This window comes from Ahaetulla prasina, chromosome 7, assembly GCF_028640845.1.
Source record: "Ahaetulla prasina isolate Xishuangbanna chromosome 7, ASM2864084v1, whole genome shotgun sequence".
Lineage (NCBI taxonomy): Eukaryota > Metazoa > Chordata > Lepidosauria > Squamata > Colubridae > Ahaetulla > Ahaetulla prasina.
In genome coordinates, this window is record NC_080545.1 from 6,752,593 (window position 1) to 6,775,698 (window position 23,106).

General features: G+C 40.0%; 1 protein-coding gene across 1 annotated transcript in view; it reads right to left on the minus strand.

Annotated features, from left to right (window-relative positions):
• Positions 1-23,106, minus strand: part of PTPN12 (protein tyrosine phosphatase non-receptor type 12) — a 60,540-nt gene that overhangs the window by 29,424 nt on the left and 8,010 nt on the right. The window contains exons 2-3 of the mRNA XM_058190307.1: positions 2,805-2,913; positions 1,319-1,395 (exon numbers count right to left, since the gene is read on the minus strand). Of these exons, the coding sequence (XP_058046290.1) occupies positions 1,319-1,395; positions 2,805-2,913 (186 nt within the window). The remainder of the gene's footprint in view (positions 1-1,318; positions 1,396-2,804; positions 2,914-23,106) is intronic.

Genomic DNA, 23,106 nt, shown 5'->3' on the forward strand with positions numbered 1-23,106 from the left:
CAAAACCAACATCCAATTTTGAGGTTTTATTTAAAGGACACAGGACGCTATTAAGAATCGCCTAATCTGGTTTTGAGGAAAAGGCGCTACAGATGTAAGGATCCAGAGCCCTCAAATGTAACCCATAATAACCATTTTCCATCATATAAGCTGCTCATGGATAAACACATGGAGCCGATGGATGACGTAGGGTATTCCTTAAAGGCGATGCATTGCTAGTGAACCAAGAAACTGACTTGGGTAACTTTTCTTTACTGGCTAAACAGAAGAGTTCTGTTAAGTTCAGTTACAATTTTATTAGAAATAACAAACAAAATGACAAATTTTACATACTGGATACACAGAAAGGAATGTTAACATTCTGAAAGATTTCTGGCTTAAGAAAACAGATGAACAGAAAACCTAGCTCCGGGACCTTTTTTTTTGAAGGGATTTAAAAAATAAGATCCTTAAAAACTTAGGGAAGGAATACAAAGTCAGCTTATTCAAGCAAGGCTAAAAGAAAAAATATATATGTATGATTGCTTTTACTGGACTTTTACTGACAATGAATGATTGACAAAATGTTTTTGATTTTGATATTGGGGTGTTTTTTTACTTAAAAGATATGCTGTGGGGTGAAGAGAGATTACAATGTATTTAGAGATGGTGATATACTATTAAAATTGTTTTTACTTGCTGGGGTAAAAGGGTATATTTTCACACTTTTTTTTTTACTGTTTGCATTTTTGTCATTACTATGTGCTTTTGATTCTTTCCATTCATAATTCTTAAGAAAATTGTTAGAGAAAAATAATAATAAGCCGCTTGGAATGGGGATCCCATTCCATTGCAGGAATAACACACATTATTGCTTCCACAATATAAACAAACAAGAACAAATGATATTAATTTACTTCTGCCTTCTGGAAGAATTGCATGTTACCAGGCAACATACATATCACATGCTAATGGCCGATTAATTAAAAGTTATTCGTGAATACATTTTATTCAAATCTATTAACTAAAGCCGTTTCAAATTCAGTTTCAAATTATCACACTCGGTCAAACAGGTTATTATTGCATCTTGCTAAAATGAGAGATTTTTTTTTCCTTTGGTTTTGTGACTAATTTTGCTGTATTAGTTTGGCAATTATTGTTTCCTGTACTAATGGTTTACAAGGTCATCTTTGTTATGCTTGTTTTGGGGTTTTTCTTTGAATTCAAGCTCACACACAATATTTCCATACCAAAGTGGATCTCCAGGCAGAAATTTAAGTCAAGCCTTTTGAGGTATTCACACGTACGTTACCCGAGGTAATAAAACATTAATACCTACCTTAATAAAATTTGCGTTGATGTAGTCCGAATCTTGAGTGGGAGTTTTTAACGTCAGTTTAACTCTACTGTGATCAACTGAAATACAGATGATTTTGGAAAAATTACTTCGCAAGCTAAGGAGGTGCGCTCCCCAGCAAAAAAAAAAATATGTCAATTATAGTCAGCCCTCTTAAATAAAAACTCAATTCCTTTAGTTAACCCTAGTTATATGTGCAAATATTCCTCAAAATACAAATATGATTGAGGCTGGAATCTCGGTTGTTGAGCGAAGAAACTGTTAGCCAAAACAGCCACGGGACTCCCTTCGGTCAACAACCACAATCCTGGCCCTTCTGGTTGCAGTCGTTAAGCTGTCACCCAGGTCGCTAATCAGATAGAGTAAAAGAGCTGCTGCCAAAGGATTCCATGTGGAGCTGAAATCCTTCCAACAGGCAGCCTTTTTGATCTCAAACGTTGTTGTTTTTTGGCCGGCAGGAGGGGGTGAAAGCTGCAGGAACAGAGCTAAAATCTTTAGAAATTCAGCTCTGTTCCTGCAGCCCCACAATAAGCTCCCCCCGCCTTCTTTGTGCATGAGGGGAAATCCTTTATGAGACAGCAGCTGAAGATTTCAGCTTCATTCCTGCAACCCATGGGAAATTTCCGCTGCCATTCCTCCCCTGTGCTGGCATCCCAACTGATCTTCCGGGGAAGTCACTAGAGAAGATTACAAACCTTTTCTTGGCGACCGGCTGTAATCATTGCAAATCATAACATTGTAAAGATGTCCCGTTTTATAATGGCTGGAAGGGCTTTACAAGCTGTGAAGCCATCTTTTCAAGGACATTGCAACGTGGAAAAGTCATTAAAAGGCCGGCCGTAAGTCAAGGACTATATGTGGTCTTAGCAGCCCACTAATCTAATCACACAACAGGCAGTGAAAAGAATTACTTCTTTATTTTGTTGCATTGATGAGAAGATAAAAAGCAGCGGAAGAAAACAAAACAAGGCAATTGTCATTATTTAAAATGCCGATACCACAAAGCAGAAATATTTACATATTTAAACTTTCATTTTAATTCTAGTTAAACATTCACAAATGCAGTTTTGGGTTTGTTTTTTTATTTTAAGGTATCACTTTAAATGTCATGTACGTTCAAATAACATACGATCAGAAACTATATACTGTGCACAGTGAATATTCATTCCAGCTTTTCTCTCTTTTTCCCTAAGTTGTAAGAAATATTTTTTGAAAATAGATGGGCATATCTATTAATAGATAGCACAGTAGTTTGGCTATAAAACTTAGTATTTTTTTTAACACTGGAAAGAGTTTTTAAATAGAAGATGCAAGCGTGGCAAACAGAAAAAGGATTAATTTTGCCGGATGAAACATCTTAGGAAAAATATTCTTTTCCGCAAATAATTACCAATTAATTCACCTGTGTACAACACTGTAAATGTTGACGGAAAGATTGAAACATTATTAAAAAGGGATTCAGACTTACATGGCAGTATATCCTTATATCTGTTCTTTTTCACATTTTCTTCTTTTTCACCAGTGATGGTAGGGTAGATCTTTTCTGTTCTATATTTTGTTGACAACCTCCTCAGTCTCTATAATTAAAATGTTCTAAATTGTTACTTATTTAACGGCTCCAAATCCTTTTTTCCATTTAGAGTGTACTTCAAAGAAATAGCTTTCTCTATTTTCTTCTGCAACTTTTTTCCCATGAACTTCTATATTTACATAAACTATAAAGGCTTCCTCACATATACATCATGAACCACTTATTTCCAAAATTAGGGACAAGCTAATACGGGGGGGGGGGGGGGGGAGTACTCTACAGTAGTGGCCAAAATTGTGGAAACCTTGTATTTTTGAGTGTATTTTTGAGGTTTGGTGGCTAATAACAACACTTTTTTTGTTGTTTTTTGGGAGTTTCAAGAGAATTATATTCCACTGCTGGAATGGCCTGGGAATAGCCCAGACCTTCACCCAATGGAAAATCTATGCAGCCGACTAAAGAAACTGGTTAGTCAGAAGCGACCCAGCAATAAAACCCAGTTAATAGAAGCCATCATTCAATCTTTGTTTCCCATTATAACAGCTGCAGAACTAAAAGACTTGGTTCACTCCATGGAAAGACGTTGTAAGGCCGTCATTCATGCTAAAGGTTACCCAAGTATTAACTGACATGGGGATAATTTTTGTATATCTCATTTTTTTTACGTGTTTCACTTTCCTTCTTTATACTGTAACTGCTATTCTAATAGCAAATCCTTCATAAAAGATATTGCATTACATTCTTGATTAAATTATCTTTCCATTAATATAAAATTTTATGGTACTACTCTAAAAAAAAGTGGTGTTATTATCTAGTTTTGGAAAATACACTTTTCCAAAAAGGTTTCCACAATTTTGGCCACTATTGTAGAATTAGCTATCCAACTGTTTGGCTGCGTTCAGAAAAAAAATTACTGAAGCTATTGATAATTAAAAATTGACCGGGTAACTTGGAGCCAAATGAGAGTAAGATATAACACACAGGAATATACACAATTTTCTGATACTTGTTCTTTTTTTTTTTTCAGTCTGCTGAGCTTCGAAGAGGAATGCAGTCGTGTAATACAGTAAAGGCTAAGAATAGAGAAGAATTTTTATTGGAATTGTTAGCTCTCATATTATCAGCTGTAACGGTTTGCATAGATTCTAAGCCACAAAAACATACGCAACATCATTTGCTAAGGGGAACCACCATATAATGAAAAGAAAATGATAAAAAGGCTTATTTTGTGCAACGTAAGTTCAATAAATAAACAATCAAGCACTCCGAGAACAAGGCTAGTAAATTGCTGGTGAACAGACAGTCTGTTTTCGGTCAAAGGGATAAATTCATTTTCAGGTTAAGCGCCAGAAACTGATTTTAAGCCTCCTTCAAAAATAGCATCCACCTTATGCCAGGACCTCAAAGAGTTTTTTACATCATCATGTAGGTCAGGCTCCAAAAACTAAGAAAGACAATAAACAGAATCTTGCCAAACTAAAGCAGGCTATCAACCCCATAAACACATACAGGAAATCCGTGACTTACAACAGTTCATTTAGTGACTGTTCACAGTTACAACAGCACTGAAAAAAATGACCATTTTTCACAGGTATAACCTCTGCAAGTATCTCCATGGTCACATGATCAAAATTCAGGCCCTTGGCGACTGTTTTATGAACAGTTGCGGTGTCTACGGGTCACGTGATCCCCTTTTGCAACTTCCGGATGAGCGAAGTCAATGGGGAAGCCAGATTCACTTAACAACCGGGTTACTAACTTATCCCCTGCAGTGATTCACTTAACGACTGCAGCAAGAAAGGTCGTAAAAATGGGTCAAAACTCACTTAACAAATCTCTCACTTAACAGAAATGTTGGGCTCAATTCTCCAAAGCACCTGAGGGCAGGACAAGAAGCAATGGGTGGAAAATAATCAAGGAGAGAAACAATTTAGGAGAAATTTCCTGACAGTTAAACGATTAACCAGTGGAACAACTTGCCTCCAGAAGTTGTGTATGTTCCAACACTGGAAGTTTTTAAGATGTTGGATAACCATTTGTCTGAAGTGGTGTAGGGTTTCCTGCCTAAGCAGGGGGTTGGACTAGAAGACCTCCAAGGTCCCTTCCTACTCTGTTATTCTATTCTAATCCGTTCCATTCCATTCCATTCCATTCCATTCTATTATTCTATTCTATTCTACTCTATTCTACTTTACATTCTATTCTGTTCTATTCTATTCTATATTCTATATTCTATATTCTATTCTATTCTATATTCTATTCTATTCTATTCTATTCTATTCTAGGTCATAAGTCGAGGACTACCTGTAGTTTGAGAACTATTGGGGAGGACCTGTCTTCACCTTCTTTCACTCACACAAATTATCTAAACTGCATTGTCTCTTCCTCTTCCAAAATGCTCTTCTTCCTTCCCTCCTGGGAATCCAGAGAAGATCCCATCACATGGATTACTGATTTCCTGGACATCTGCCATTGCTCCAGCAGCTTAAAAGCAGGACACACATGATTTTCTCCCATGTTAAATTCATTTAAAAACCCTTTTTAAAGGGTTTTTAACCCTTTAAACTGCCCAAGGAGCTGCTGATCCAGTTCTACAGAGGAATGATTGAGTCTGTCATCTGCACCTCCATAACGGTCTGGTTTGGTTCTGCAACCCAACAAGAAAGACACAGACTTCAGAGGATCGTTAGAACTGCAGAAAAAACAATGGCTACTAACCTGCCTTCCATTGAGAACCTGTATACTGCACAAGTCAAAAAGAGGGCTGGGAAAATATTTACAGACCTCTCGCATCCTGGACATAAACTGTTTCAACTCCTACCCTCAAAACGACACTAAAAGAGCACTGCACTCCAGAACAAATAGACACAAGAACAGGTTTTTCCCAAACGCCATCACTCTGCTAAACAAATAATTCCCTCAACACTGTCAAACTATTCACTAAGTCTGCACTACTATTAATCTTCTCATCGTTCCCATCACCCAACTCCTCCCACTTATGACTGCATGACTGTAACTTTGTTGCTTGTTTCCTTATGATTTATATTGATATTGTTTCCTGATTGCTTATTTGTACCCTATGACTATCATTAAGTGTTGTATCTTATGATTCTTGACGAATGTATCTTGTCTTTTTATTTACACTGAAAGCATATGCACCAAAGACAAATTCCTTGCGTGTCCAATCACACTTGGCCAATAAAGAATTCTATTCTGTTCTATTCTATTCTATTCTATTTTTTTGAGTTCTGCTTGGGAAGTACATGATACGTGAGGGGTGGAGGGGGGAAATGACACACATATGAACAGAAGTTGAATTATTTTTAACCACAAGAATACAATTCCCGATTCAATAGCAAATGTTATCTCTCTTCGTATTCAGGGAAATTAAGTCCAGCACCGTATAGTGGAATTTACACTCTCTCTCTCTCTCTCTCTCTCTCTCCATCAGAGAATATATATACCCAATATTTCTTGGCCAAATTTTTGAGGCACGTCAAGAGAAATCTTAATCCAGTTTGTGTAATTTTGAGCAGTGTTTCTCAACATCCAGCCACAAATGGCTTTTAGGCAAAGCGTAACTTCTGTAGCCAGTTTTTTTTTCAGAAGTGGTTCTGAAACGCCACCACAGGAAATGCTACAACAACCAACTTCATAAAATGAGCCTCTCATATCGTTTCACATGACCCACGAAGGAATGTCTTTACGAAATACAGATTAATTAACCGAAGTTGTCAGTTAGTTGCAACTGCATTGGAATATTTTAAATGGGACAAGTCTTTCCAATAGTGAAAATAAAACCCCTTTTTAGTACCATGTGTAATGAGCAACAAAATACATTGTGCATTAGGTTAATTTTTGTCAACTTCTCCATACGTGTATATTTCATTTTTCCACTGAATCAGTGGCCAGATCAGCACAAGATACAATTCCTAGTGAAAAATACTACAGCAGGGATTATTAGTGATGCAGGTGAAGGAGAGTGCAAAAGTTGGCTTGAAACTCAACATTAAGAAAACTAAGATCATGGCATCTGGCCCTCTCAATTCCTGGCAAATAGATGGGGAAGAAATGGAGGTAGTGACAGATTTTACTTTCCTAGGCTCCAAGATCACCGCAGACGGGGACTACAGCCAAGAAATTAAAAGACGCTTGCTCCTGGGGAGGAAAGCTATGGCAAATCTAGACCGCATACTAAAAAGCAGAGACATCACACTGCCAACAAAAGTGCGTATAGTCAAGGCTGTGGTTTTCCCAGTTGCAATGTATGGCTGTGAAGGCGGGATCATAAGGAAGGCTGAGCGCCAAAGAATGGAGGCCTTTGAACTGTGGTGCTGGAGAAGACTCCAGCGAGTCTCTTGGACTGCAAGGCCATCCAACTGGTCAGTCCTAGAGGAGATCAATCCTGACTGCTCTTTAGAAGGCCAGATCCTGAAGATGAAACTCAAATACTTTGGCCACCTAAGGAGAAGGAAGGACTCACTGGAGAAGAGCCTAATGCTGGGAACGATGGACGGCAAAAGAAGAAAGGAACGACAGAGAACGAGGTGGCTGGATGGAGTCACTGAAGCAGTCGGCGTGAGCTTAAATGGACTCCAGAGGATGGTAGAGGACAGGAAGGCCTGGAGGAATGTTGTCCATGGGGTTGCGATGGGTCGGACACGACTTCGCAACTAACAACGAAGTCCACTTTTTAAGTGTTGGATATTAGAGTCTCCTTGCCATATAACTTCTCTCCCACCTGTACCTACTTGTATTAAAGAAATTTTATTTCTGTACTGACTGACTCTTTCCTGGTGTACAATATTAATCTAAAAAGCATCTCTTGTGTTGTTATTTTTTCTAGAAAGTTTATATTCAATGAAAGCCGCAACACCAGGTACCATATGAATTTGATTGTTTCAGCAATTTATAATCTTATTGTTCCCGAGATTGATTGTTTATTTATTTATTTGTTCATTTTCATCCTGCCTTTTATTATTATTATTTTTTTTAAAAAAAATAATAATTCAGTGCTGGAAGCAAGTAGGGTCATCTGTTTTCGCCGTTGTTTTAAGAATCGAAAACCTGTAAAATGTCACTGATTTTCCGCAGTTACTTACATCTTGTTCTTTAGCGTAATTTTTCAATGGAAGTAGGAAACATGGCTGAAAAAATAACGCATAGAATAGATTGACTGATATTAGGAAGGAGGGAGAAGAAAGAGGAGGAAGAAGAAGAGGAGAAGAAGGAAGAAGAGGAAGGAAGAAGATTCATTTCATTATTGACCCAGAGGCCAGAAAGGGTCTCTTGCTTTAGCAGGGGCTCAGACTAGAAGACCCCAATGGTCCCTTCCAACTCTCAAACTCTGTATTCTGTTTTCAATCAACTAGAATGGCACATCTGCCTTTTTCTAGCCAGACTATACCTATGTTATCAATTTCTAGCTTTAAAAAAAAATCCTTGTACACTGAAATCCAGGCGTTTCTTCAGAATAAGGCTTTTCTTTTTTTCGTTTGCCATTGTTAAGGGCTTCTTCCTGACTCTCCCTTGGTGAAAACAGAAAAAAAACAACACCCCACAAAAAAGAGATGTATTCTAAGAGCGTAATCCACACTACTGAAATGTACAGGAAGTCTCTTTGCTGGGGTGTTTGTTGCTGTTTTTTTAAACTCATTTCTTGGACGAGACGAAGTTGTAACTAGGACAGTCAAGCAACAACTCTTAACGTTCTCCTAGAGCAGGGATGGCTAACCTTTTCCGGACCGAGTGCCCAAAGCGTGCATGCGCGTGTAGGCCCCCTGCATGTGCCCTGCCCCATGCATGCACGTCCCGGGGGCCTGCATGCGCCCCGCCACCCCATGCATGCATGGCCGAGACTTGATGACCAGCTGGCTGGTGAGAGGTGCGCGCATGTGTAGCGGAGCTGAACTGGGGCGACGGCTCGCGTATCTACAGAGAGGGCGCTAGAGGTCTTATCATTGTTAAGATGGTTTCCAGTAAATCTCCCACCTTTGCAGTATCCTTCCCCTGCCACGCCCACCAAACCAAGCCATGCCCACAGAACCGGTAGTAAAAAAATCTGGATTTCACAACTGGTCAGGACTAAAGCAACATACAACGTATTTTATTGCTCTCCAGGAATTGCTAACGAAGATATTTTGTTGACTACAGGCAAGTGTAATACAAGTTGTACTGACAGAGTCGTGGTGAATTGCTTTCATAATTTAAGAAATTCTCTTTCTGCCACCTTCCAGGTATCTATTGCTAATGGGCTAGTTCACATTTATGACCGTCGGTAGTTCTTGGCAAGTAGAATAGAATAGAATAGAATTTTTTATTGGCTAAGTGTGATTGGACACAGAAGGAATTTGTCTTGGTGCATATGCTCTCAGTGTACATAAAAGAAAAAATACGTTCATCAAGGTACAACATTTACAACACAAATGATGGTCAATATATCAATATAAATCATAAGGATTGCCAGCAACAAAGTTACAGTCATACAGTCATAAGTGGGAGGAGATGGGTGATGGGAACGATAAGAAGATTAATAGTAGTGCAGATTTAGTAAATAGTTTGACAATGTTGAAGGAATTATTTGTTTAGCAGAGTGATGGCCTTCGGGAAAAAACTGTTCTTGTGTCAAGTATAAAAGTTGTCGCCTTAATGCGAGTTACCAATTATTATTTTAACACTAGGTTGTTAAAAGTTTAATTTGTTTTATAAACTTAAGACAGCTATTCATGCAAAAGTGTAATTTCTGGTTCATAGAATAATACTGTTTCTACTACAGGTAGCCACCCTTGACTTACACACTTCCATTTAATGACCAGTCAAAGTTACAACTGAAAGAAGGGATTTAAGAGTTGGTAAGAGTACATCGGTGATTTGCTTAACAACCACGGCCAAATGGTTGTAAAAAGGGACAAGGCTCACTTAACAGCTGTCCGGCTTGACAGTGGAAATTTAGGACACATTTGTGGTCATAAGTGGCGGTCAGCCTGTAACAATAAATTATAAATACGTGGAGTCTGGTTTATCCTTCTTAGTCATACTGAGACAGGGCGAATGTCTGTTGAGGTGTGATCCTTTGTCTGAGGTTATTTGTGCTGCTTTACCTAAAAATCTGATGTAGCAAAAATCTCCATTCCCACCCCACTCCAGGGGAAGGATATTGCAAAATCTCCATTCCCACCCCACTCTGCGGCCAGCCAGAGGTGGTATTTGCCGGTTCTCCGAACTGCTCAAAATTTCCGCTACCGGTTCTCCAGAACCTGTCAGAACCTGCTGGATTTCACCCCTGGTCCTGACTCATTTCAGGAGGTCACACTGCAGAGCGAGTTATCGGTGTCGTGCGAGTAAAACAGTAGTAGTGGTGGAGTTTATCAACAGAACTGGCAAAAGCCCAGCCACCTCAGCATTTTAAACCTGATCTTTCTTAGGTTTGCCTTTTATTTAATGGCTTTATAGAAAATATTCTTTCCTAGATAAGGGTATGTCTTTCTAAAGATCAAGCCAGAGGCTCCCATTACGATGAGGGCTAGGGCCTTGAGATAAAGCAGGGGTGTCGAAACTTGTCACGCGCTGGCCACGCCCAGTTTAGCGAAGGGGGGGGAAGTCGCGATACCGTGAGTTTGACACCAATTACCTCAAGGATCAGGTGAGTACAGTAGTTGTATGAGCGGCTCTAAATGACCCTGGCATCTGCATGTAAAGACAGAATATGGTTTCCTTCTGTATGAATGGAGGAGAGGAAAGAAGTAGGAAAAAGAGGGGAGGGGAGGGATTCTCCATTATCCTGTCAGAGCTGAAGAAGTTTCTTTTTGTTTTACCGCGCAGGTCTGGCCTAATGTAATATGATTTTTAATTGGGGTTTTATTATTGTTTTTTATTACTAATTTTAATGGGGTTAGCCAAATTGAATCAGATTTTTAAAATTGTTTTTAATTTTACTGATAAAATTGTTTTTATGTTGGCTGTAAACCGCCCTGAGTCATTAGGAGAAGGGCGGTATAGAAATCAAATAAATCTAATCTAATCTAATCTTGGATGAGAAGTGAAACATCTTCAAAGAAAAAAAAAACTCAAGGATGTCCAGCTGCCTCCTGAAAAAGCACTTTTGGGACAACCATGACCTGGATGACTGAGAATCTCTACAGACGAGCAAAGAGAGAGAAAAAGGAAGGGAAGGGGGGAGGAGGAAAGGAAAAGAAAGGAAAAGGAAAAAGGGAAGGAAAGGAAAGGAAAGGAAAAAGGAAGGAAAAAGGGAAGGAAAGGAAAGGAAAGGAAAAAGGAAGGAAAAAGGGAAGGAAAGGAAAAGGAAAGGAAAAAGGGAAGGGAAGGGAAGGGAAGGGAAGGGAAGGGAAGGAAAGGAAAGGAAAGGAAAGGAAAGGAAAGGAAAGGAAAGGAAAGGAAAGGAAAGGAAAGGAAAGGAAAGGAAAAACTGAAGGTGAAATACAAGCTTAATGTATGTCTATTGTGACTTTTAAGGTCACAATCTCAATCCACAAGCAATAAAAAAATAAAAGCCTTTTAAAAACTCAGGCTCTCTTAATGGAAGAAACATGTAAAATGTGCCCTCTTCCAATTTGCCTACTGACTAAGCCCCAAGGAACCTACATTTTTCTACAAAAGGCCTATTTGTGACTGAGCTCAGCAGAGATTACACAAACAGCCTAGAAAACCCCTTGTACTTGGCGCTTCAACTTCAATAACCCCACCACTGGCTGAATACTGCATTTAAAACAAAAAACAAAAACAACCCACCAGGAATGTAATAGAATAGAATAGAATAGAATAGAATTTTATTGGCCAAGTGTGATTGGACACACAAGGAATTTGTCTTGGTGCATATGCTCTCAGTGTACATAAAAGAAAAGATACGTTCATCAAGGTACAACATTTACAATGTTGCAATGGCTTCCTTATTTCAGACCGGACATCAATTGTGTGTTCTAAAACAGGGCTCCAACCTTGGTCCCTTTAAGACTTGTGGACTTCAACTCCCAGACTCTGGGAATTGAGGTCCACAAGTCTTAAAGGGGCCAAGGTTGGAGACCCCTGTTCTAAAAACAAGATGGGACTGTTCGGTCATAAGCAGTTAACAGATCAGCTTCTGAAAAATGGGCGCTTGTCACCATTATTGCTAGGAACAGAATTAAAAGCCACGTCTCGTTTTGGGAATAAAGTTTCCTCTCTCGCCAATTAATTGGGGAACATTCCTTTTGATCGCTCATAATAAATTTGGCAATTTGGAGGGGCAATCTGCGGAAGACATTTTGAATCCAACCTAGTTTTGCAATCCCCGATGGGATTATGCCACCATTAAAAAGTGAACTTCCTGCTCATCAAAACCATGGCTAAGCCATTCTTTTAAGGAGCTTTGGTCATTTTTTTTATTTTCTTTCTTTCTTTCTTTTTTTCTGGTGCATTTCTTCTCCTCCAAGTGAAAGAATTTCCTTGCCTAAACCAATTAAGTACATTTGTGGAGGAAAAGGTTTGGGAGGGAAGGATAGAAAGCCAGGGGTTTATCTCTAAAGGGGATATGTGGTCATGTGGCTGGCATGACTCAACGCCAAAGACGCACAGAACGCTGTCACCTTCCCACCAAAGGTGGTCCCTGTTTTTCTACTTGCATTTTTGACGTGCGTTTGAACGGCTAGGTTGGCAGAAGCTGGGACAAGTAACGGGAGCTCACCCTCTTAAGCAGCGCTAGGGATTCGAACCGCTAAACTGCCAACCCCTTTCGATCGACAAGCTCAGCGTTTTACCCATAAGCCACCGTGTCCCATGTAAGATTGTACTACCAGGTTGCAAAATGGGCTGCTCCGAAAATAAATATAATATTTTCCAAGCTGCTCTGTTCATGCAGGAGAACCTTTATCATATTTTAAAATACAGAATTATATATATATATATATTGACAGACAACCAGAAAAGGATCCTCAATCCTCAATACAGGTAAAAAAAAAATCACTTAACAAGTGACTCCGTTAGCAACAGAAATTTTGGGCTCAATTGTGATCAGAAGAAGAGGACTACCTCTCTATCTCCATCAATTAAGATATGATCACAGAGCCATCATTAATGTAAGCCTTAGCCCAAAAATAAGCCTCAGTTAAGATTGTCAACCGGACGAAAGCGTTTAGTACCGTATTTCCCCCAAAATAAGACCTAACGGGAAAATAAGCCCTAATACGTCTTTTGGAGCAAAAATTAATATAAGACCCGGTCTTATTTTGGGGAAAACGTGGTATTTATTTCCCGATTGTTTTTTTTTTTAATTTATCATATAAAATCAAGAATGCCCTTTGATTTGGTTCCAGAAACTTTGGTTCGCCTCGTTAGACAAAATACCAATTCTGGCAGGGAAAAAACCCACTGCAGCTTCAGAATTTAAGAATCTGTTCTGTGCTTTATTTCTAAAAGGATTTTAATTCTGGAATCGCCCCCGGAGACAGCTATAAATTACAGATGACAACTCTTCAAGCACACACACACACACCCAGCAGGCACTGTCGAAGGGCATACGCGGTACTCAAATTCAAATTATGTATTTACAGCCAGAGATCAGCAAGCGATAAAACCAAAAAAAAAAAAAGAGAGAGAGAGATTCAAAGACAAGGAAAGAGAAAGGAGGACTGAGTGCGTTTGATGTTAGTTGTTGCCTTGTTTTAACTGCTGTGATAATAAGCTTGGCGATTGTGTAGGCGGTTATGCGGTTTGCCTCTCAGAGAATAAAGTGGGCGTAAAAATCATCCGTACTACCGGGTGCACTTATTTTTTTTTTAAAAGGGGGGGGGGTTGATGTTCTTTCAAAAGCCTTACACAAATTACAGTTTTTTTTAAAAAAACAAACAGGACGAATTATTTCAATTTCCCCCAGAGCCACAATGATGGATGCCTGGCCAACAGTATTCTCTCTTCTAATTTTCTTCCCACCTTCCCCTATCAAATAATCAAAATAATCAAAACTAAAAAGCTGACCTACTGAAATTATTTATTTAGTTTACCCTGTTTCCCTGAAAATAAGACCCAACCGGAAAATAAGTCTTAGCATGATTTTTCAGGATCCTTGTAATGTAAGCCCTACCCCAAATATAAGCCCCAGTTAAGATCATCAACTGGATGGAGGCGTTTAGTACTGTATTTTCCCCAAAATAAGACCTAACTGGAAAAATAAGCCCTAATGCGTATTTGGAGCAAAAATTAATATAAGACCCGGTCTTATTTTGCAGGAAACATGGTATTTATTTCCTGATTGATTCCTGCGTTTTTAATTTATCATATTTATACAGCAACCCGTGTCACAAGTATGGGTTTCCTGACAGTGAGAACAATTAAACAGCGGGCCGACTTGCCTCCAGAAGTTGTGGGAGCTCCGTCACTGGAGCTTTTTAAGAAGATAGGACAGCTATTAAAGACAGATCCAATATGGAAATAAGGAGAAATTTCCTGGCGGTAAGAACAATTAATCGGTGAAATGGCTTGCTTCCAGAAGTTGTGGGTGTTCCAACACTGGAGGTTTTTTTAAAGAAAAGATCGGACAGCCATTTGTCTGAAATGGTATGGGGTGTGTGTGTCTCCTGCTTGAGGAGGGGGTCGGACTAGAAGACCTCCAAGGTCCCTTCCAGCTCTGTTATTCTGTTAAATCTCAACTCTGGAAAACATACAGTCATAAAAAAACCCTAACGATTAAAAAAATCAGCAATTAAATCACCAATCAAAATGACTAATAATAGAACTGTTGTTATGGGCGAGCCATCTTACTATTATATTATCTATAATATATAACATGATATGATATATTATGGTATGGTATGGTATGGTATGGTATGGTATGGTATGGTATGGTATGGTATGGTATGGTATGGTATGGTATGGTATGGTATGGTATGGTATGGTATGGTATGGTATGGTATAATATGGTATAATATAATATAATATAATATAATATAATATAATATAATATAATATAATATAATATAATATAATATAATATAATATATATAATATAATATAATATAATATAATATAATATAATATAATATAATATATATATAATAAAGTGCATAAGTGCACAAAAGTGCCTACTGCTCCTGTCTTATTGTTTCCTTTCAATATAGGTTCTTGTATATAATGTTGTGACAAAATAAATAAATAAAATATAATATAATATAATATAATATAATATAATATAATATAATATAATATAATATAATATAATATAATATAATATAATATAATATAATATAATATAATATGTTTGAAATGTTATTGGATCCTAGAATAGATAGAATTGCTTTCTTCTAGTAAGAACATGTTAGGGTGATTGCAACCCATTGTAAAGCTGCAGGTGTGAATTCATTGAAAATTCAATACCTTGATTGTGTTTAAAACCACTTTTTGGGGGGGGGGGGAAGAAGAGGAGTCTGGCTTATTTTAAATCAGTATAAAATGATAAAAAGTTTTCTCACTGGCTCATAAAACTTTCAGTACTGGTTCAAAGTAGTGTAATTTTTCATTAAGCTTCAAGGGGGGGTGGATGCTTTATTCAGAAAAGATCAAAAGAACATATTGACAGAAGTCTTGCAACAAGAAATCCATCTAGCAGCCCCCAACAAGACACATAGATCAGGCCCCCCTGGACCAGATAATCAGCCAGGTGGAAACTTTGCAGAGTATTTATCAATATTTATGATAAAAGCATCCACAGAATCATTTTGAAGCTAATGGGCATGGAAAGGCAAAAGTGACAACTGAAGTATCAGTCTTTGTTAATTCCCCCGAAGAATTGACGAGGGAGGAATCTGCAATGCCCCCCTCTAAATCCATTTTCACCTAGAATTAATTCAGATTAAAAAGGAAGATTTATTAGGCCACACCCTGGGGTCTCCAAATTTGGCTACGGGTAATGTTTCTTTATGCTTTGATGGTCAGGCAGTCTATCCTACCCTGTTTCCCCTAAAATAAGACATCCCCTGATAATAAGGCCAATTGGGCTTTTGAGTGCATGCGCTAAAATAAGCCCGCCCCGAAAATATTTAACCGCATGCGGAGCCGGTCTGATTTCCTTTGGTTAGGGCAGCGGTTCTCAATCTGTGGGTCAGGACCCCGTTGGGGGTCGAATGATGATTTGCCAGGGGTCGCCTAAGACCATCGGAAATATGGAAAGTATACTTGCGAGTTGAAGAATCGCGCTCCAATGGTTGACTCCACAAGCCAGCTGCAGGCTCTTCAAATCGCTAGCCGAATTCGGCTTCAGGCACGATGAATTAAAAAAGAGAGAAATCTTTGCTCTGATGTCTCCCTCTCAAGCCAGCTGCAATCACTCCCAATCGCTAGCCTAATCTGGCTTCAGGCTTGATAAACTTAATAGGGGAGGAGTCTCCGCTTTAATGCCTCCGTCCTCAAGGCAATCGCAAGCAGTTCAGATCGCTAGCCAATACGGCTTCAGGCGTGATAAATTCAAAATGAAAATAATTTTACAGTTGGGGTCGCCACATCGTGGGGAATTGTATTAAAGGGGTCGCAGCACTATAAAGGTTGAGAACCACTGGGTTAGGGTTAGGGAGACAAAACTGGAAATCAGGTAAGACGGCAAGAGGAGCCCCAACTTGCTCCAGTGCCCCAAAATAATTAAGACGTCCCCGAAAATAAAGCCCAGCATTTATTTCAGGGTTCAAAAAAATATAAGACAAGGTCTTATTTTTGGGGAAACACGGTATCTTTATCAGGATTAGGTGCTGCTGAGTGCATCACAGCATCGATTGTAAAGGTGCATATAGTACAGGTAATCCTTGACTTACAACCGTTCGTTTAGTGACCTTTCAAAGTTACAGCAGCGCTGAAAAAAGTGACTTCTGGCAGGTTTTCACACTTATGACCACTGCAGCATCCCCCATGGTCATGTGGTCGAAATTCAGGCGTTTGGCAACTGACTCTTATTTATTTATTTATTTATTTATTTATTTATTTATGACGGTTGAAGCGTCCTGAGGTCATGTGATCATCTTTTGCGACCTTCTGATGAGCAAAGTCAATGAGGAAGCCAGACTCAACGCGATGGCCGTGTTATTAACGTAACCCCTGCAATGGTTCACTTAACAAGTGTGGCATGGAAGGTCGTAAAATCGGGCAAAAATTAATTGACAAATGTCTCACTTAACAACAGAAATTTTGGGCTCAGTTGTGGTCATAAGTTGAGGATTACCTGTATCCAGGACTGTAGTTTTGGGGGAAGAGAAACATTTTAATTGAAAACATCATTTTTTTTCCCTACATGAGCAGGATCTCTATTATTGGTATTTATTTATCTATGTATCTATTAGATTTGGAGATTATGGACGGCTTACGAGACAGTACTATTTATGCAAAAAAGACAAATGAAAGATAAATTTGTTGTGCTACGTTTGAGTCCCCCATATGATCACACAGGGACCCATTTCCACTAATGTAAAAATATAACAACAAGGGCAAGAATCCTGTCATATTTCAATATAGAAAGCCAGTGATATATACATCTCTAGTCCCATTCGCACACACGCATACATATTCATTCAATCAAACAAAGAAGGGTATTTATAATAAACAAGTTCAGGTTGTCACTCCATATACTCCTCACAAAGTCATGCAATCAGTGCCGCCACAAAATGCCAAAAATAGAAATTTATCTTCCATTTTTGGCCGCTGACAACTATGAATGGAGTTTTCCCCGATGACAGTCACAGACGGCATCTTTCCACACTTTGCATTTTTGTGTGCAAAATAGTGAATTAACACACCCTCTCTTCCACTTCGCAAGAGATTTTCATCCACGTATCGCCCAAACCGAATTCATAGCTGTCCTTTTTGACTGATATTTTACTGTAATTCTTGTTTTGTGATCATTAAATTTTGTGCATTAAGCTTCTCCTTCCTCAATTTTTCTAAAAGTAAATTCATCTGCTTGCCATGGATCGATTTTTTACTAAAAGAAGTATGAGTGAACTATGTTCAGCAAAACAGCTAAAACAATGCCTTAATTTGCGCCTGAGAATATATTCTGAAATAGCGCCGCATAACAAAATCCGTTCCTTCTCTCGTTTATATGACAGGACACTCGACAACAATGTAGAAATTTTACACTCAGCCACAATAGTATCCTTCTGCATTTTGTAAATTATACAAATACAGAATAAAAACATAAGCCCATAAAAGTAGCCCTTGGCTTACAACAAGTTCATTTACTGACCGTTTGAAGTTACGACGGCACTGAAGAAAGTGACTTGTGACCGTTTTTCACACTTACGACCGTTGCAGCGCCCCTACGTTCACGTGATCAAAATTCGGCTGCTTGGCAACCCAACTCACATTTATGACGGTCGTGCCCTGGGTCATGCGATCCCCTTTTTGTGACCTTCTGGCAAGCAAAGTGAAAGTCAGATTCAGTTAACGGCCATATTGCTAACTGAGCAACTGCAGTGGTTAACTGAACAACGGTGGCAAGAAAGGTCGTAAAACGGGGCAAAACTCACTCAACTGGTCTCGCTTAGCAACAAGATATTTTTGGGCTCCGTTGTGGTCATAAGTAGTCACAAAGCAAAGTTGTCTATCCACATATCACCAGGAAGTCTCCAAGCAACTGCCCTATTTCCCAAAGGCCCCATTTCTCCTCCAACCAGGGCTTCCTTTAATCCCTTAGCAGATTTTACCCAACGCTCAAGATGTTATGTTCAGATGCTTTGCACAACCTTCGTATAAATATACACACCTCCTTCCCGGAACAAACCAGATTGCAGCTTTCGATCATGGTGAGAGCTACGGGTTCTTCGACAGAGACAGAGTCAGGACAAAAATTATGACTCACCAAGATCTGTCGTTCTTCGTCTTAATCACAGATCCACGATAGATTGGCCATCTGGTCTAAATAAATAATTTTACTTATTGGTCTAGGACAGGGGGGGTTAAATTCGAGATCCGGCCCGCGGGGTGCTTAGATCTGGCCCGCGGGGTCCCCCTGGAAACAGCGAAGGACCAGCCTGCAGTGCCTCTGCCAGCGAAAACGGAGCTCGGGAGAGCTGTGCGCGGCCCTCCCAGGCTCCGTTTTCAGCCGGGACGGCCTCCTGCAATTCTCTGCCAGGGAAAAAGGAGTTCAGGGGGGCCGTACACGGCCCCCTCGAGCTCCGTTTTTGCTGGCAGAGGACTGCAGGAGGCCATCCCGGCTGAAAACGAGGTCCCTGAGCTCTGTTTTCACTGGTAGAGGGCCATGCCCACTCCATCAATGCCCACCCCGTCCCGGCCACGCCCACCCCGCCCCCATGGTCATACACAACCCTGATGCGGCCCTCAATGAAATCCAGTTTAACACCTCTGGTCTAGGAAAAGGTGGTCACCCTGCAGGTTTGTGAGTGGTGTCGTTAAGAGTTCGTAAGCAAAAAAGACGGCGAGAATTCTCACCCCGCTTTTGCTCAGACATGGCTTTACCTACAAGTCTTCTCCATTATCCTCTATACAAAAGCAAGATATGGAACTTGGAAGATTTCAAAAGATTAAAACATAGCCTTCAAGGTAGAACCATTATTCAGTCCAAAATTTATACTGCCAAGCGAGATCGTTGTTGAGTTTTTAATGCCCCATTTTATGACTTTTTCTTGCCACGGTCCTTAAGTGTCTCTCTGCGCCTGTTAAGTTAGCAACACGGTTGTTAAGTGGATCTGGCTTCCTTGAATGGCTTTGCTGGTCAGAAGGTCACAAGAGGGGATTGCGTGACTCTGGGACACTGCAACGGTCATAAATACGAGTCAGTTTCCAAGCGTCTGAATTTTGATCGCATGATCATGAAGAGGCTGCAAGGGTTGTTAGTTTGGAAAAAACAGAGATAAATCACATTTTAGGGCCGTTGTAACTTTGAACGGTCACTAAATGAACTGTTGTAAATTGAGTACCGATCTTGGAGAGTAAGCTGCAACAGAGGAGACTCAACTCCTTGGGCCTTACCTAAGGCAGCAAACCTGGAGCGAACCTTCCTTGTTAAACCTTCCTGTTTGAATATTAGAAGTTTAGATTGACTGAAAAAACACAAGCCCGTGTGTCGTGTTTCCCCGAAAATAAGACCCAATCAGAAAATAAGTCCTAGCATGAATTTTCAGAATACTCATAATATAAGCCTTACCCCCAAAATAAGCCCCAGTTAAGACTGTCAACCAGACGGATGCTTTTAGAACCATATTTCTCAGAAAGTCAGACCTAACTGGAAAATAAGCCCTAATGTATCTTTTGGAGCAAAATTAATGTAAGACTGGGTCTTATTTTCGGAGAAACACGATAGTAAACCCTCAGTTGACCAAAACTCCAGTAAGATACAACAGATAAATCTTTCAGGAGGACTACCTGTATAGAGTCAAGGAACCCTGAATTTTAAGCTGTTTTTTTTAAAAAAAAACACACAGAGACAAATCGAGAAACAAATAACCAGAATATTATTATTAAAAACCTGGAACCACCCAGGCAGCCAACGTTCAAGCAACCATGTTCTGTCGTGATCGTCTTAATCATCAAGCGTTGAATATCCATGTTCACTGTGAAGGATGTTTTGTGCAGGCGAGAAAAATTGAGCCATTATGGAGAACCAGAGCAGCTGAATGACCACGGATTGTCGAAAGCCAACTAAAACAAGCAGACTGTATGTTCTCACTGGAACAGGCTCTCGAGACATCCGGCGAACTTCAGCAAGTCAGAATGGAAGAGAACAATGGGGAGGATGACCAACATCCTTTTTACACAACAGTCTGACTAAAAGAAAACCCAGGCGTGTTTGAGATCGTCCCAAAGTCTTCTCACAACAGCAAAACCAGAGCAGACCAATTTCCGCGCAAAGAAGGTGGTTCCCAGAGCTGGTGGAAAAAAATCAGCACAGATGCTGAATTTTTTGATACTCAAGACTGGTATTCATGTAAATTGCAATAAAGGCACTGAGCTGGATTATCGATCTGAGATACATCCCCCCCCCCCGTGGCAAAAGACAAGTGTGGGTAGTCCTCAACTTAGGACCGTCATTGAGCCCAACGGAAGCCGTGTGCTCCGTCCCATATTTGGGTGGACCAGGTTGCCCCGATAGACCGGTTTCACTGGAAAAACATTGAGCCCAACATTTACGTTGCTAAGCGAGGCATTCGTTAAGTGAGTTTTGCTCCATTTCACGACCTTTCTGGCCACCGGAATGATTCTGGTCAATCATTGCAGTTGTTAAGTGATTAACATCATCGTTAAGTGAATTTGGCTTCCCCTGTTGACGTTGCTTGTCAGAAGTCATCAAAGGGGATCACACTACCCGGGGACGCTGCGATCGTCATAAATATGAGCCAGTTGCCAAGCATCTGGATTTTGATCACGTGACCCTGAAGGATACTGCAATGGTCGTAAATTGAGAAATGGTCATAAGTTACTTTTTTTCAATACCATTGTAACTTTGAACAGACACTAAATGAACTGCTGTAAGTTGAGGACTACCTATATCCCCTCCTTTGAACATATCTGGAGGCAGACTGGGGCATGCTGCAGAACCTTGCTGTCATAAATTCATGAGTATTGAACAGAGGGGACTTGAACTCATGGTCTGCTACTGCTGTGACCCAGGCCCAAGTAGGTAGTATTAGACGCAATCGGTTCAAAAACAAACAGACTTTATTAGAACAGCTGAGAATTAACTCATTCTAAGCAGTAGTCCAAACTAAATCAAAGCAAATTCTTCATAACACAATTCTTCAGCCTTATCACCAACCTTGGTCTAGTTAGGCAAACTGCCAAAGGCTTTTCTTGGCAAAAGTTCAAAAGCAGAAGATGCCGACAAGAAATAAATGCAGCAAGACAAGGAGCAAGGCTATCAACGTTGTTTTCCGACAAAGAGCCCAAACGCCGTTGCTGGTCTTTTAAGCCTTATGGGAGGGGCCAATCATCTCTTGGCCTTACTCCTGAGTCATCCTCTTTGCTTTAGCTGCTTTTGCCTTCTGGCAGCTGTTCTCATTCGTGCATTAGGAACAGGCTCCTCCTGTTTCTCTGCCTCACTACTGTCAGCTTCTGGGGGCTCCGGAGTCCGCACATCACTCCCCGATGGCCCTGGCCCCACCTCTGCCTCTGACGCAGAGCCCTCATTTGGGCCCTCCCCAGCCTCCAGGAATGGCCCATGTTCTTCCTCAGCCTCATCGCTGTCTGACTCCATTGCCACTTCCACAGTTCTGATGGGCCACAACAGCTACTTTCTAGCCTGGTGCCTTAATCACTAGCCCAAGCAGCCTCTCTTATGCAATTTTTAAGAGAAAAGATCTCAAACTTTCTCAATTTGCACCACTAGGCCAGAACCTGAGCTTTGACCACTGTCTGATAAGAGCTCACTGTGTTTCCCTCAAAAAATTAAAATGCCCCATGGTTTCTCCTATAGGTTTGCTGAGAACTGCAGTCTTAAGAAATCCTGTCACAACAACTCTGAATATAATTCAAAACGTATAGTTTATAAACCGCTTGCCTTACAAGATGTCTCTTGGAAGCTTGCCGTAAAATTATAAAATACGATTTGTATTCCATAAAATAGAATCTGACAGAAGTTGAAGCTTCTGCGAATAAAAAGAATAATAAAGATGCCTTTGCAGTCTGAGAATGGGAGAAATAAAGGCAAGAATAAGTGGCCCCTTCGTGCACGAGAGGCCTAGAGAAAAGAGCAGGTGACGCAGGAGGCCTGTCGACAAAAAAGAAAGGAAAAAAAATACCCAGCTCAAGATGTCAGTCTCAGCACATGTAGCAGCCACTCGCTGACGATCTTAACGATCGATCAAGTCTGTTATGGGAAGGCCGTCTGCCCAGGAGCCTGGACTCTCAGCTACTACAGGAAACCAGATAGATGGATTGATAGGGAGGGAAGGAGGGAGGGAGAGACGGAGGGAGGGGTCAAAGAAGAGGGGGGGGAGAGAGAGGATAGGTAGGTGGGTGGCGATAGATAGATAGATGATAGAGATAGATGATAGATAGATAGAGATAGATGATAGATAGATAGATAGATAGATAGATAGATAGATAGATAGAGATATACTGTAGATGATAGATATACTGTAGATAGATATTAGAGATAGATTAGATATATATTAGAGATAGGTAATTATAGATAGACAGATATTAGAGATAATTAGATAGATATTAGAGATAATTATAGATTAGATATAGCTATAGATATTATAGATGACAGATATTATAATTATAGATATTATATAGACAGATATTATAGATGATA